This window comes from Coregonus clupeaformis, chromosome 24 (genome assembly GCF_020615455.1).
Source record: "Coregonus clupeaformis isolate EN_2021a chromosome 24, ASM2061545v1, whole genome shotgun sequence".
Lineage (NCBI taxonomy): Eukaryota > Metazoa > Chordata > Actinopteri > Salmoniformes > Salmonidae > Coregonus > Coregonus clupeaformis.
Window position 1 is genome coordinate 35,091,462 of NC_059215.1, and position 15,607 is coordinate 35,107,068.

Genomic DNA, 15,607 nt, shown 5'->3' on the forward strand with positions numbered 1-15,607 from the left:
AATAATAGGGACTAGAACCCAATAACAGGGACAGTGGAGGCTGCTGAGGGGAGGACGGCTCATAATAATGGCTGGAACAGAGCGAATGGAATGGCATCAAACACATGGAAACCATGGATACCTTTCCACCTATTCTGCTCCAGCCATTACCATGTGCCCCTCCTCCCCAATTAAGGTGCCACCAACCTCCTGTGAACAGGGACAAGAACCCTACCACATGGTCTGGAACCCTACCATAGTGACTAGAACCACACCTGACCAATACAAATGATACCTGTTTTTTTCCATATTTTTTATTGAGCCATACAGACTGTAGCACGATGAGACTAATAACAGTGAAAAAGATTTATCCTTTGAAAGATATCTACATAGTGCAGGGCTATAAAGTGTACTTCTTGTTTTCATCCTCTCCTAATCAGGGACTGATTCAGACCTGAGACACCAGGTGTGTGCAATTAACTACCAGGTAGAAACTAAAACCAGAAGTGCTTCGGCCCTCCAAGACTGGAATTACACAGCCTTGATATAGTGCAGGACAATTCGCTATCACTAGGCTACTTCCTTCTCCACATCAATACACTTGATATATTATAAAACATAATTGATTTCTGTGCCACACTCCGAGCAGTCAATTATTTGTTATCTAGTACAAAACACAAGAAAAGGGCTACAAAGAGAGTCGCCTGGTGCGGCTGAAGAGACGATATGGATGGTGTTTTTTTAATGAAAGTCTCTAATGAATGGCTGATTATACCGGCGACCTTTCCGACACCGTGCGAGCCACGGCCTTTAATTGGCCGTTCATTTGCGCGGCAGACGATCATGAAATCAGGCCCTTGCTCCATCCAGAAACGTACAGGAGAGCTGCCTCCAATTACGACAGCATTCCTTCTGCGCAGGATGTACAGGCCCACTCTTAGGGAGGAATTACGGATCTTTATTTTTATGTAGGGCAGTAATTGCCAGAGGGAAAATCAGAGGTAATTGGTGGAAAAATTATGGAAGGGGCCAAGTAAACCTGGGTTATGTGTGAAGAGAGCTGGCATTGGGTCCTGCTTCTATTTGAGATGGGAGCTGGAGGAGGGAGGGTATAGGCCAGTGGGGCTTCGCTAACCCCGTGGCTATGTAGTGCGCCTGGAGTGAGCTCTGACAGAAAGGGAAACCAGGGCCAAGACCTCCAGCCCAGTCGAGTGGGTCACCTGTGGCTGCCTGGGGATAACAAAGTGCCGAAATGGGCCCGGTTTCCTATAACCCCTACTAACACTTTAGCTAAAGGGGATGCTCAAGTGAAGAGTAACAGTTGGGATCAACTCTATTTTGATTCAGGATTAAAATTGACATGCGATTCTCCCCCTTATAATGTAAACCGCTTTGAGCATTTAAAAAATGGATATATAAATCCAATCCATTAATATTGAGTTTAACTATGGCCATAATATATAATAAACATGGTTTCTATCAATTTGAATGGTCATATTGGATTCTGAATAGGAGTGAATTGGACGCTGCTAACAGGCCAGTCTAATAGAATGGATGTTGTCAGTGCTGTTGTGTGCAGTTATGAGTGAACGAGTGAGTGAGTGAGTGAGTGAGTGAGTGAGTGAGTGAGTGAGTGAGTGAGTGAGTGAGTGAGTGAGTGAATGGGTGAGTGAGTGAGTGAGTGGGTGAGTGGGTGAGTGTGTGAGTGAGTGAGTGATCGAGTGAGTGAGTGATCGAGTGAGTGAGTGATCGAGTGACTATTATATGGTGAGCTTTGTTTCTCTTTCGCAAAAGAAAGTACATGACAAAAGAACAGCCCGGCTTGGCTTTGCACCCCACTCTCTCTCTTTACTTTCTTCTCACTCTCGACTGCCACACGGCACAGGAGAGAAATCCCCGCCCACGAGAGACTAATGAAGACGTTTCATTGTTGCGAGGAACAATGGAGGTCAGAAAGATAACTGACACCCCTCCCTCCCTCCGCCTACACAGCAGATGGACTGAGGTGAAAGCCAAACCGAGTTCTTTAACAAATGTCTCTACTCCTGTACTGTGTATGAAATGGTAGCACTAAATACAGACTCTTTTCCCCAGTCAGTTCTATAGTCTAATAACTTTGGTATGGTGCAGCATGGGGATGAGAAGTGGCGAATGAAATTGAAGCTGAAAGTGGAGATATGAAATATGTCTAAGGTGGATGGGACTTATTACCTTGCGTGATTTCTTAGTTTCCAGACAGCACAGTAAGAGAAAAGGAGGGAAAAAAGGTTATCAGAAGAGAGAGCGAACAGCGGATGTCGGACCAACATAAAACCGCACAACACAAACTGTGAAGCCCGAAGGTCAGAAGGCTGCCACTCAAAATAAATGAAAAAGAGAAATTGACCTTAAAGAAGTTGCAGCTGGGTCTAAAACTACTGTGGCTCAGACAGAATTCTGATCCACCATATACAGTTCATGTCGGAAGTTTACATACACTTAGGTTGGAGTCATTAAAACTAGTTTTTCAACCACTCCACAAATTTCTTGTTAACAAACTATAGTTTTGGCAAGTCGGTTAGGTCATCTACTTTGTGCATGACACAAGTAATTTTTCCAACAATTGTTTACAGACAGATTATTTCACTTATAATTCACTGTATCACAATTCCAGTAGGTCAGAAGTTTACATACACTAAGTTGACTGTGCCTTTAAACAGCTTGGAAAATTCCAGAAAATGATGTCATGCCTTTAGAAGTTTCTGATAGGCTAATTGACATCATTTGAGTCAATTGGAGGTGTACCTGTGGATGTATTTCAAGGCCTACCTTCAAACTCAGTGCCTCTTTGCTTGACATCATGGGAAAATCAAAATAAATCAGCCAAGACCTCAGAAAAACAATTGTAGACCTCCACAAGTCTGGTTCATCCTTGGGAGCAATTTCCAAACGCCTGAAGGTACCACATTCATCTGTACAAACAATAGTACGCAAGTATAAACACCATGGGACCACGCAGCCGTCATACCGCTCAGGAAGGAGACGCGTTCTGTCTCCTAGAAATGAACGTACTTTGGTGAGAAAAGTGCAAATCAATCCCAGAACAACAGCAAAGGACCATGTGAAGATGCTGGAGGAAACAGGTACAAAAGTATCTATATCCACAGTAAAACAAGTCCTATATCGACATAACCTGAAAGGCTGCTCAGCAAGGAAGAAGCCACTGCTCCAAAACCGCCATAAAAAAGCCAGACTACGGTTTGCAACTGCACATGGGGACAAAGATCGTACTTTTTGGAGAAATGTCCTCTGGTCTGATGAAACAAAAATAGAACTGTTTGGCCATAATGACCATCGTTATGTTTGGAGGAAAAAGGGGGATGCTTGCAAGCCGAAGAACACCATCCCAACCGTGAAGTACGGGGGTGGCAGCATCATGCTGTGGGGGTGCTTTGCTGCGGGAGGGGCTGGTGCACTTCACAAAATAGATGGCATCATGAGGAAGGAAAATTATGTGGATATATTGAAGCAACATCTCAAGACATCAGTCAGGAAGTTAAAGCTTGGTCGCAAATGGGTCTTTCAAATGGACAATGACCCCAAGCATACTTCCAAAGTTGTGGCAAAATGGCTTAAGGACAACAAGGTCAAGGTACTGGAGTGGCCATCACAAAGCCCTGACCTCAATCCTATAGAAAGTGTGTGGGCAGAACTGAAAAAGCGTGTGCGAGCAAGGAGGCCTACAAACCTGACTCAGTTACACCAGCTCTGTCAGGAGGAATGGGCCAAAATTCACCCAACTTATTGTGGGAAGCTTGTGGAAGGCTACCCGAAATGTTTGACCCAAGTTAAACAATTTAAAGGCAATGCTACCAAATACTAATTGAGTGTATGTAAACTTCTGACCCACTGGGAATGTGATGAAAGAAATAAAAGCTGAAAGAAATAATTGTCTCTACTATTATTCTGACATTTCACATTCTTAAAATAAAGTGGTGATCATAACTGACCTAAAACAGGGAATAATTTGTACTTGGATTAAATGTCAGGAATTGTGAAAAACTTAGTTGAAATGTATTTGGCTAAAGTGTATGTTAAATTCCCACTTCAACTTGTAGCCACTGCAGACAGTGTTTTTTCTGTTTGTATGAGAAAGCATGCATGGATTTGTGGCAAAATGTTCTGTTTAAAGATATCCTGCAATACTGAAACTACCATCCCAGGTATAATTACTTTATATAAAGGTATCTATATCAAAGACGCTAGGCTCTCTGAGTGCAGCGGGACTCCCTGGCTCCCTTCTTCATTGTAAATGCAGGAGTAGGAGAGAATTAGCTGCCAGCTATATCCTGCATGGAGCCTCTTTACGTTGAGCTCCTCCATCACTAGTCTTTTTTTTTTTTGTTCTTTTTTTTTTCTAGTCTTCGCTCATCCCCCTCTCTCTCTTTTCCCTTCTCCCTGTTCTACTCTTTTAATATGACTTTCTGCCCATGTTGCTGAAGTGAAACACAATTACCACACGAAGAATAACAAATGACACTGTTAAATATAATTGGATGACTTGCGGACATATCCAGCTATTCAATTTCTCTCACTTAGGCCCATGTATCTGGTTTATTGCTTGAGAATCATTATTTATTTTCTCCATCTTTCCATCTATATACAGTATCTACAGTATCTCCGAAGAGCACTATTGAAGGTATTTGCTTCACTCAGAGCTCAAAGGTATAAGTCAAGTCATACTAATGGGTGTATACCACTCGGGCCATATTGGTTATGTTTCGTGACTGCAACAAATAGGAACAAGATCGTACTACTGTTTAGGCATTTTGTCAGAGTCAAAGATGGCAGATAAAAAGGATTTAAAAAGGGAGGGGTCATTTCCAGATAAGAGACGACCTGTCAAACGTGCCCTCTACGTCTCGAGCATACTATTTCTCACCTTGACGAGCCGTGAGAAGACAGTAGAATGTGTTTTCAAACACAACCCTGGTAGTGTGTATGCCCTTATCAACGACCTCAACTAGGGACATTCTTTTGCTCTGGTGTGTCATCAACAGTGAACTCTGGGAGTATACAGTGCATTAAGTTGAACACATCCTTTGGTACGGGCATATCACAGGAGGCTGCTGAGGGGAGGACACCTCATAATAATGTCTGAAATGGAATGACATTAAACACATGGAAACCATGTGTTTGATGTTGTTGATACCATTCCACTAATTCCGCTCCAGCCATTACCATGAGCCCGTCCTCCCCAATTAAGGTGCCACCAACCTCCTGTGGGGCATATGCATGGCCAAGTGTGTGGTGCTACAGTGACACGCACATCAGAAAACACACACAGTAGCACAGGCTAAGCATAAGCAAGGCTGTATATTGCCTTGTATGATAGCATACTCATAGCCGGTTTGCCTTGCATGCTAATAGCTAGGCTAATCATAAAGACGTCTGATTATCCTAGCATGCTAGCTCTCTCTGTCTGTCTCACCGGCGACTCTCCTCTGACTGGGTCCTTTCCGTTGATGTTAATCTCTCCCTTTCGATTGGCCCGCTCCAGATTCACTGTGTTCCACACGCCCATCTTGATCTTATCTTTACTCCTGCATGAGAGGAACACACACAAACGAGCCAAGAGGTTAGGGATGTCTCAAAACAACAACAACACACACACACACACACACACACACACACACACACACACACACACACACACACACAAGTACAATCCAAAATCAAAAGAGACCACAATAACCCAGCTAACAAGGAGTCCAGACTATGTTCTACAGTCACTATGGGGTTCAAGAGTCATTATAGGGTTCTAGACTAGAGTTGCTACAGGGTTCTATACTAGAGTTGCTACGGGGTTCTATACTAGTCACTATGGGGTTCTAAACTAGAGTAAACATGGGGTTTTAGACATGAGTCACCATGGGGTTCTAGTCTCGAGTCAATATGGGGTTCTAGACTCGAGTAACCATGGGGCTATAGACATGTGTCACTATTTGGTTCTACACACCAGTCACTATGGGGCTCTAGATTAGTCGCTATGCGATTTTAAACTTGAGTATTATGGGATTCTAGACTTGAGTCACGATGGGGTTCTAGACTAGAATCACTATGGGGTTCTAGACTTGAGTCACTATGGGGTTCTAGACTAGAGTCACTATGGGGTAATAGACTAGAGTCACTATGGGGTTCTAGTGTGGTGCCCACCTGATGACAGCGGGGCCCTTGCCCAGGTCGTAGCGGAACTCCAGGATGCCGTCGTTGAGGGAGAGGGAGATGAAGTCACCTTTGCCGTCCGTCTTCTGGCCGCTGTAGAAGATCATGCCGTTGGAGTCATTGGCCATGAGCACCACCGTCATGCTGACCTTTTGGCTGCAGACAAAACACAAACAACAATGGTAAACAACCAGGCAAAGACAAAACACAAACAACATGACCAGACTTGGTATTTACCTCTTGTCTACTGTGCTTGTGTCTTTCAATTGTTCGGTCTATCTGGCCTTTTCATAATGTGACACTACAGTGCCTTCAGAAAGTATTCATACCCCTTCTTATTCCACATTTTGTTGTGTTACAGCCTGAATTAAAAATGGATTTTAAAAATAATAATAATCTTACCCATCTACACACAATACCCCATAATGACAAAGTGAAAACATGTTTTTAGAAATTTCAGCAAATGCTAGGCTGAAAATTGAAAATGAAATACAGAAAAATCTCACTACATGTTAGTATCACCTTTGCAGCTAATTTTTCTGGGCAAGTCTCTAAGAGCTTTGCACACATGGATTGTACAATATTTGCCTATTATAATTTTCAAAAATTCTTCACGCTCTGTCAAATTGGTTGGTCATCATTGCTAGACAACCATTTTTAAGTCTTGACAGATTTTCAAGCAGATTTCAGTCAAAACTGTAACTCGGCCACTCAGGAACATTCACTGTCTTCTTAGTAAGCAACTCCAGTGTAGATTTGGCCTTGTGTTTTAGGTTATTGTCCTGCTGAAACGTGAATTCATCTCCCAGTGTCTGGTGGAAAGCAGACTGAACCAGTTTTTCCTCTAGGATTTTGCCTGTGCTTAGCTCCATTCCGTTTCTTTTATATCCTGAAAAACTCCCCAGTCCTTAACGATTACAAGCATACCCATAACATGATGCAGCCACCACTATTATTGAAAATATGGAGAGTGGTACTCAGTAATGTGTTGTATTAGATTTGCCCAAAACATAACACTTTGTATTCAGGACAAAAACGTTAATTGATTTGCCACATTGTTTTTGCAGTATTACTTTAGCGCCTTGTTGCAAACAGGATGCATGTTTTGGAATATTTGTATTCTGTACAGGCTTCCTTCTTTTCCCTCTGTCAATTAGGTTAGTATTAGTAACTACAATGTTGTTGAGCCATCCTCAGTTTTCTCCTATCACAGCCATTAAACTCTGTAACTGTTTTAAAGTCACCATTTCCTTCCTCTCCGGCAACTGAGTTAGGTGACTTTGTAGTGACTGGGTGTATTGATACATCATCCAAAGTGTAATTAATAACTTCACCATGCTCAAAGGGATTTTTTTTTTACCCATCTACCAGGTGCCATTCTTTTTTTTATTTTTTATAATATGTTTATTATTTTCCAATAAAAATAAAGTAAAAGAGACAGCAATACAAACAATGACATTCATTGTACTGTTGGATGGGATGGCCAGTTTAGAGGACAAAACAAAAGTTAACTCACACATACACAAAATAAAACAAAATCCTATTAGGTGGTACGTGTATAAGAAGACAGCATATAGTCATTACAAGCAGTGTAGTTCAGCCAAAAATAAATATTGAGTGGAGTACAGCACAGAGTAGCAGCAGATCGTCAGCCCAGTTATGAAGCGGGACTAGACCATTTATCCAGTATCGGCTGCCATATTTTGTAAAACAATGGACTTCTATTGGAGGTGTTGTATCGAATCTTTTCCATATGGATTACATTCCCTAAATCCCGTAACCACATTTCAAAGGTAGGTACAGTCTCCAATTTCCAAAATTGCAATATGAGCCTTTTGGCTAATAGAGTACAAAGAGAGACAGCTTTCCCCTCCTGGTTATTCCCATCAACTGTACCAAACAGAGCGATCAATGGGTCTGGGGCTAGAACTCTATCAAAGGCCTTAGATAAGTAATCAAAAATGAGAGCCCAGTAAGCCTGTAATTTAGGGCATGTCCAGAATAAGTGGGACAACGTCCCCCTCCTCCTGCTTGCACCTCTCACACAGTGGTGAGGTGTCCGGGAATATTTTATGCAGTTTTACTTTTGAGTAGTGTAACCTGTGTATCACCTTAAACTGTACAAGGTTGTGTCTGGCATTCACTGAACTGTGGTTTATATTCCTGAGAGCTTCTATCCAGTCCTCATTTGAGATTTCTGAACCAAGTTCTTGTTCCCAAGCCCTTTTAATGGTGTCTGTGGATACCTCTATGTGGGCCTGTAGCACATCATACAGTCTGGGAGACCGACCCTTTTGAATGGGGTTTGACAAGGATCAAGCTATCTAATGTAGGACTATTTGGCTTCATGCCATACTGTGGGATGTGTGTCCTTAAGAAATTCCTGATTTGGAGGTATCTGAAAAAATGTGTTGTTGGCATGTTGAACTTTGCCTGTAGTTGTTGAAATGAAGCTAACTGACCATCTATGTATAGATTACCAATTGTTGTGAGCCCCTTCTCCCTCCACTGTGAAAACACCACATCATCCATTGCAGGGTGGAAAGCATGATTCCGGCTAATCGGGCTGTCTATGTACACAGTGGGTATGTTAAGAAAATCCCTAATCTGTTTCCAGATCCTAAGAGTATGACAAATGACTGGATTGGAGTCATAAGTGGCTTTTTTCACATATGATGGGCTATTAACAAGTGCAGGGAGTGAGGAACGTTGACAGGAGGCCTGCTCAATCAAAAGCCATGAAGGCATATCCTTCCGTCTCATCTCAGGTAAACTTTCCCTCCAGAAAGACACAATGTTCAGATTAGCAGCCCAATAATACAGTTTGAAGTGAGGAAGGCCAAAGCCCCCTCTATCTTGTACTTGCATAAATGCTTCTTTGCAATTCTGGCTGCCTTGTTATCCCATAAAAATGGAGTTACTATTGAATCCAGTTTCTTAAAATAGCTTTGTGGTATGAAATTGGGTAGACATTGGAAGAGGTAAAGAAACCTGGGTAGGACAACCATTTTAATAGCGTTTATACGACCAACCAAGGAAATAGGCAGAGTTTTCCAGAAATCTATATTTTGTTTAAGCTGATATATTTTCATGTCCCAATTCACTTTCAATAGCTGGTCAAGGTCTCTTGTCACTACAATGCCAAGGCTTGTGAACTTGTCCCTCACTGTTCTAAGCGGGGTAGATTGCAGAAATTGCATATCCACTGTAACGATCCCGGCTGTCTGAGTCGGGTCCTGTCTGGTGACTAGTTTTTCCTGTTCGTAATCTCCAGTTTCCCGAGGGTTCGGGAACGCTCCGGGGAGCGCTCTGGTTTTCCGCACCTGCATCCCATCAGCAATCTGCACACCTGGTCCTGATCATCACCCTTCTTAGGCTCTGGCCGAACATCCAGTTCCTGCCGGATCGTTAGCTATGAACAGTATGTTTGTCAGCGTGTCAGCCTCTGAGCCCTTAGTTAGTTTTGTTGTTTTGCACCTTGTTACTTGCTGTGTACTGACCTCCGTTTTTGTTCTGTCTGCAGTCTCTCACCCGGAACCTTCACCCAACCTCTGCCTGATGGTCGGCGGCTGCCGAGCCAGTACCGGACCAACCACTGCACCCTCAACAACCATCCACGCCACCCGCTCTGTTCCCTGGATTATTCAGCCTCACTCGGAATCTACTAAATAAACACTCACCTTTCTCTCAACGTACCTTGTCCTTGTCTGCTTCTGGGTTCTGGCATAGTAAACCGTGACATCCACAGGCCGTGATATTGGCATCATCTCACTTTTTTGCCAGTTTATCTTGTAGCCAGAGAAGGAGCCGAATGTGTTTATCAAGTTAAGTAATGGTGGAATAGACGTTTTAGGCTTGGACAAAAACAAAAGAACATCGTCTGCATATAGGGAAATTTTGTGCTGTGTGTCTTTTATTTTAACAGAAGCTATATCGGCACATGCCCGAATGCGCGTAGCAAGGGGTTCCATGGCTATAGCGAAGAGAGCAGGCGAAATAGGGCACCCCTGTCGGCACCCCTTGAACAGGCGGAATGACTGCGACATTTCCTGATTGGTCACCACGGACGCCATTGGGTGTGCATAAATAATTCTTATCCAATTAATAAATTCCTTTCCAAATCCGAAATGCTCCAGAACCGACATCATATACTTCCACTCAATCCGATCAAACGCCTTCTCTGCATCAAGAGCTATTACCACTGCCTCAACTTTATGATCATGATACATTACGTTGAAAAGGCGTCTCAAATTGTAGTATATATGTCGGCCCGGGATAAAACCTGTCTGGTCAGGGTGTATGATGTCGGAAATATATTTTTTCAATCGGTTTGCCAATATCTTTGTCAACACCTTGTTTTCTATGGGGAGTAACGACACGGGGCGATACGACGACATCTCCATGGAATCTCTATCTTTTTTTCAAGATCAGGGCTATTGTAGCCTCATACAGTGTTTGCGGGAGTTTGGTATTTTCTTTGGATTGTTGAAACATTCGCAGCATAAGTGGAGATAGACTAGCGCAGTACTTCTTATAGAATTCTATTACATATCCATCGGGCCCAGGGGCCTTGCTGTTTGGAAATTGTGCTATCGCTGTGTTAATTTCATCTAAGGTTATCCCTGCATCGAGTGCGGCAGCTGCCCCCTGTCTAGTTTAGGAAGTTCACAATCAGCGAGAAAGCGTTCCATAGTTTGTGGATCAGTAGCATCGCATTTTGATTGGTATAGCTCTGAGTAAAACTGTGCAAAGCATTTATTAATGTCCTGCGGATCTGTTACTATTTTACCCTTCTTGTCTTTTATTTTGTGAATAGCTCTAGATGCTTGTACATGCCTTAGCTGTCTTGCTAATAATTTATGTGGTTTGTCCCCCAGTTCAAAATAACTTTGTTGCGTTCTAGCAAGTAAAGAGCCCACCCGTTTCGAAAGGATGGTATTGTATTCATACTTTAACTTTGTGATCTTCTCAAGGACTGTATACGAGGAATTTGTCCTAAAACGTTCTCCTGTTCCCCTAACTCTCTTTCAATTTCTCTCAGCCTAGTATTGGCACGTTTCTTCCTCTCTGATGTATAAGAAATAATGTAACCTCTAATCACAGCCTTTAGAGATTCCCAAAGGGTGGAGTCGTCAACATCCCCCGTGTCGTTAGTACTGAGGAAAAAGGCAATCTGCTCCTCCAAATACTGACAAAAAGCCTCATCTTTCAACAGGTATGCGTCTAAGCGCCACGGTCGCCGACCTGTCGACATATTGTCGAGTTTCAGCACCATGGACAGAGGAGAGTGGTCCGTAATTAGAATGGGGTGATAGGTAACCGACTCAGCTGCTGAGATTAGTTTGGAGTCCAACAAAAAATAGTCAATTCTGGAATATGATTTATGAACTGATGAGAAGAAAGAATAATCCCTGTCTGTTGGGTGCGTCAGTCTCCAAATATCGACAATGTTAAGGTTTGTCATCAATGTATTTAGACAGACACTGGCATTTGATTGTTGAAGTGACCTTGATAGCTGTTTATCTAAAAGAGGGTCTAACGTACAGTTAAAGTCACCTCCAACAATAACACTTGTATCCGAGATATTTGGTATGGCCTTAAATACCCTTTGAAAAAATAATGGATCATCGAAGTTGGGTCCATATAAATTGACCAAGGTTATTGGTTTTGAATTCAGTGTACCAGCCACAATAATATACCGACCATTAGGATCTGAAATCGAGGTTGAGTAAACAAAAGGAATGTTTTTCCTTATCAGGATTGCTACCCCTCTCGCTTTTGCATCAAAGTTAGACTGGTATATCTGACCGATCCAGCCGACTCGTAGCTTGGCCTGCGCGGGGCGTTTAATATGAGTTTCTTGAAGAAGCACTATGTCAGCACCCAGTGATTTAAGATGAGAAAAAACCTTAGCTCGTTTCACGACATGCCCTAATCCATTACAGTTCCAGCTGACTATCTTTATTCCACCTGGTCTACTCTGTGCTCGGTCACTATGTGGCATTTCTTATTTTAAAGCAAATTGCTGCTGTCATACAAAACCCCGAAGAAAAACGTCCCGCCGTGCGGGAGCTTGTCATGCCACCTGTACTAATAAACGTGAACATAAAACACAGACCCCAACCCCCCTCCCGTCCCTTTACTGAGTGACTTCCCAAACGAAGCACTCCTTGGCTAACACACAAACGTTAGGGTGTCTAGACATAAAGCTTGAACTAACTCGTCGTCTATAGATGCTCCGCATATAAACTAATATTAAATAACACTTAACTTAACTCTCATGTTAGGGGGTGAGTGGCGCTAAAACATGACATGCCAAACAATGCTATATTAGCCACAACATCTCACCTATCCTATAAGTCCCAATTTCTGATCTTCTGATCGAAAAGACATAGGCCGGAAATTCAATTCACACACATTCCTGGCCTGTATTTGGCCATTTAGCCTGCTGGCACAGCCGTTCTGTATCCTCAGCCGGGGAGCTTGCTTGTCAAGAACAGATCTGCCTCTTTCGCGTTGTCAAACGTACGTGTTGATCCCTCGACTGTCACCTTAAACCGGGCTGGGAAGAGGAATCCATATCGGATGTTGGCCGCCCTGCATTTGTTGCGTACCTCATCATACTCTTTCCGTTGGTTCCTCACCTCCAAGGTAAGATCTGGGTAGAAAGACACCCTGGCTCCGTTGTAGTTAAGGGGGAACTTTTGACTAGCCAGCTTGAGGATGAGATCCCTGGTGTGGGGATAGTGCAGCCTTACAATGAATGGCCTTGGTGGCCCGCCCTTGGCCGGCTTCGTTGCCTGTGCTCTGTGTGCGCGGTCGATCAGGATGGCCGTTTTGAAGTGTTCACTCCCCAGCAATGCCGGTATCAGCTCCGAGACAAATTCAGTGGGTTTCCCTTTCTCCGTGTCCTCCTGGATCCCACATATTCGGATGTTCTGGCGTCTTGAATGCGACTCGAGCATTTCCAGTCGGGCCTTCAGGGTTTTGTTGTCATTTTTGAACGTTGCGCACTGTTTCTCTATGTCCTGTAGCCTGGCCTCGTGATCGATTGTCGTCTGCTCAACCTCGTGCACCCTTCCCTTAGTTGCCTTCACAGTTTCGGCCAAAGTCCCAATACTCTTTGAGATATCAGCCAACCTTGTGTCCACCTTCTTGCTTAGTGCGTTTATGGCAGCCAGTATGTCACTTTGAGTAGGATCTGTGGGGGAACTCTTGGAAGCTAGCCTCTTCAGCTAGCTCCTCGTGGGTCGGCGACGTTGAAATTGGTTCGTTGTCTATCTCATTCCAATTATCTTGTTTAGCGCCCCCTTTTTTGTTGCCTTTTCCCTTTGTCATATTTGTTTGAAGTTATAGGTTGTGAGAGGTTAAGATAAATATTAATTTGTTTCAAAATTGAGCGGAGCTCTAGCAATGCACGTCTACTCCATAGCACGCTCTCTAGCGCCCCCCCAGGTGCCATTCTTTACGAGGCATTGGTAAACCACCCTGGTCTTTGTGGTTGAATCTGTGTTTGAAATTCACTGCTCGACTGAGGGACCTCACAGATAATTGTATGTGTGTGGTACAGAGATGAGGTAATCCTTCAAAAATCATGTTAAACACTATTATTGCACACAGAGTGAGTCCATGCAACTTATTGTGTGACTTGTTAAGCAAATTTTTACTCCTGAACTTATTTAGGTTTGCCATAACAAAGGGTTTGAATACTTATTGACTCAAGAAATTTCGAAAAACTTAACACACATTTTAGGGTATTGTGTGTAGGCCAGTGACAAAAACATATAAATTGTATCAATTTTAAGTTCAGGCTGTAACAACAAAATTAAAATGTAAAAAGTCAAGGGGTGTGAATACCTTCTCAAGGCACTGTATATTCTCTATGTGACTGTAACTGTGCTTGTGTGTTATTTTGTGTAACCTACATAAGACTGAAAAGGATTCCCACCATAGAGGACAACATAGAAATGTAATTAAGTACTTTATATTTCTATGGAATTCTGTTTCTATGGAGGACGATTATCTGTTCTGTTCCATTTAATTATATTCTATCCTATCCACCATAGGACTGTTCTGCCCGAGGCACAGCTTTAAGTATCTATCTGCCATTACATCAATTCACAGCTCCTCAGTACCAACTCCTGTATATCATGTGGAAACATGCTGTTGTGTATGTAATTCGTAGAGTGTCTGTGTAGTGAAAAGAGCGTTTTACTTACTGGAGATCGTGACCGTAGGTGTGCAATCCCTTCAGCTCCAGGTAAGAGTCACCACTAAAGAACGGCATGTAGGCCCCTTTCTTCTCCGACACTGAAAAAATGGTTATAAAACGGAATGCATTACGACAGGCATTATGTCATCCTTACGGCAGCACTATGCATGTGTACGGCAATAATATGGCTTATGCAGCAAGTCAGGGGGACATTGGGTGAATTCAGTGTTACCCACCCAGGGGGTCCGTTTTGGTTAACAATGATTGCCTAGTCTTCACCCACCCAGACTGTTTGCGACACACGCACACAGTTGGGGCCTGCAAGGCTCTTTTCATTGGTAATTAGGTAGGATTAGCTTGCTGAGTCAGGGTGGGGAAGGGAGGCAGACGGAGATGAGAAAGCTAATTAGCCATTGCGCAGGAGACGACTAACAACGCTCACGGAGGAGAGAAGAACAGGAGCACCGCTGCAGACACGACAAGGAAGTCAAACTGTCAAACCGGCTGTCATAATAAGAAAAGGAAAGAGCTACCTCGGAACTCAGCCAGTTTACAGAGTGGAGTGGGAGAGGATTTCAGTTCCTCGAGCCACACACACACACACACACACACACACACACACACACAGACACACAGACACACACATGTACGAAAGGCATGCACACACACACTACTTAGGCTTCGTCACAAGAAAATGTCCAGGTACTCTGATGTGTGACATCAGATCATTGTTGTATTTTATTTCACCTTCATTTAAGCAGGGAGTCATGCTGAGACCACAGTCTCTTTTGCAGATGAGCCCTGAATTAACACATCAACAAACAACAACCACTATACAGTATCTATATACACATCAACTACACAATACACGAAAAGCAAGACACAATCATTTGAAACAAACACATTCTTTAGTAAAAAACAAAAGGAATATTAGGGAGGTAAAGGGAGGTAAGGAAAGTAGGCCACTAGGAAAATCTCAAATGGAGTCCCAGTAAAGCAGTTCTGTGTGGTTGAATGGTGGTCCGCAGCCAAATACTAGGGAGGGGCACTCTTATACTTATCAATACAACTATGTCTACCTAGGGCTTCCCTCCAATAGGCAGTCGGCCACACCTCCTATTTTTAACTGTTCCCAGTACAGCCTTTAAAGCTGAATTCTTTTTTAAATATCTGATCTGAAGGATCCTGTCTTCAAAGGATCCATTTTTTATG

The 15,607-nt window shown here is 43.1% G+C and overlaps 1 protein-coding gene across 7 annotated transcripts in view; it reads right to left on the minus strand.

The window, feature by feature from the left end:
* LOC121538244 (agrin-like) overlaps nt 1-15,607 on the minus strand; it is a 298,699-nt gene that overhangs the window by 13,273 nt on the left and 269,819 nt on the right. For 4 of the 7 annotated variants that reach the window (XM_045207161.1, XM_045207159.1, XM_045207162.1 and 1 more), the window contains 4 exons: nt 14,403-14,493; nt 6,175-6,339; nt 5,450-5,561; nt 2,191-2,202 (listed from right to left, as the gene is read on the minus strand). In XM_045207161.1, the coding sequence (XP_045063096.1) occupies nt 2,191-2,202; nt 5,450-5,561; nt 6,175-6,339; nt 14,403-14,493 (380 nt within the window). The remainder of the gene's footprint in view (nt 1-2,190; nt 2,203-5,449; nt 5,562-6,174; nt 6,340-14,402; nt 14,494-15,607) is intronic. The other 3 variants (XM_045207164.1, XM_045207160.1, XM_045207165.1) reach the window with 1 other exon arrangement.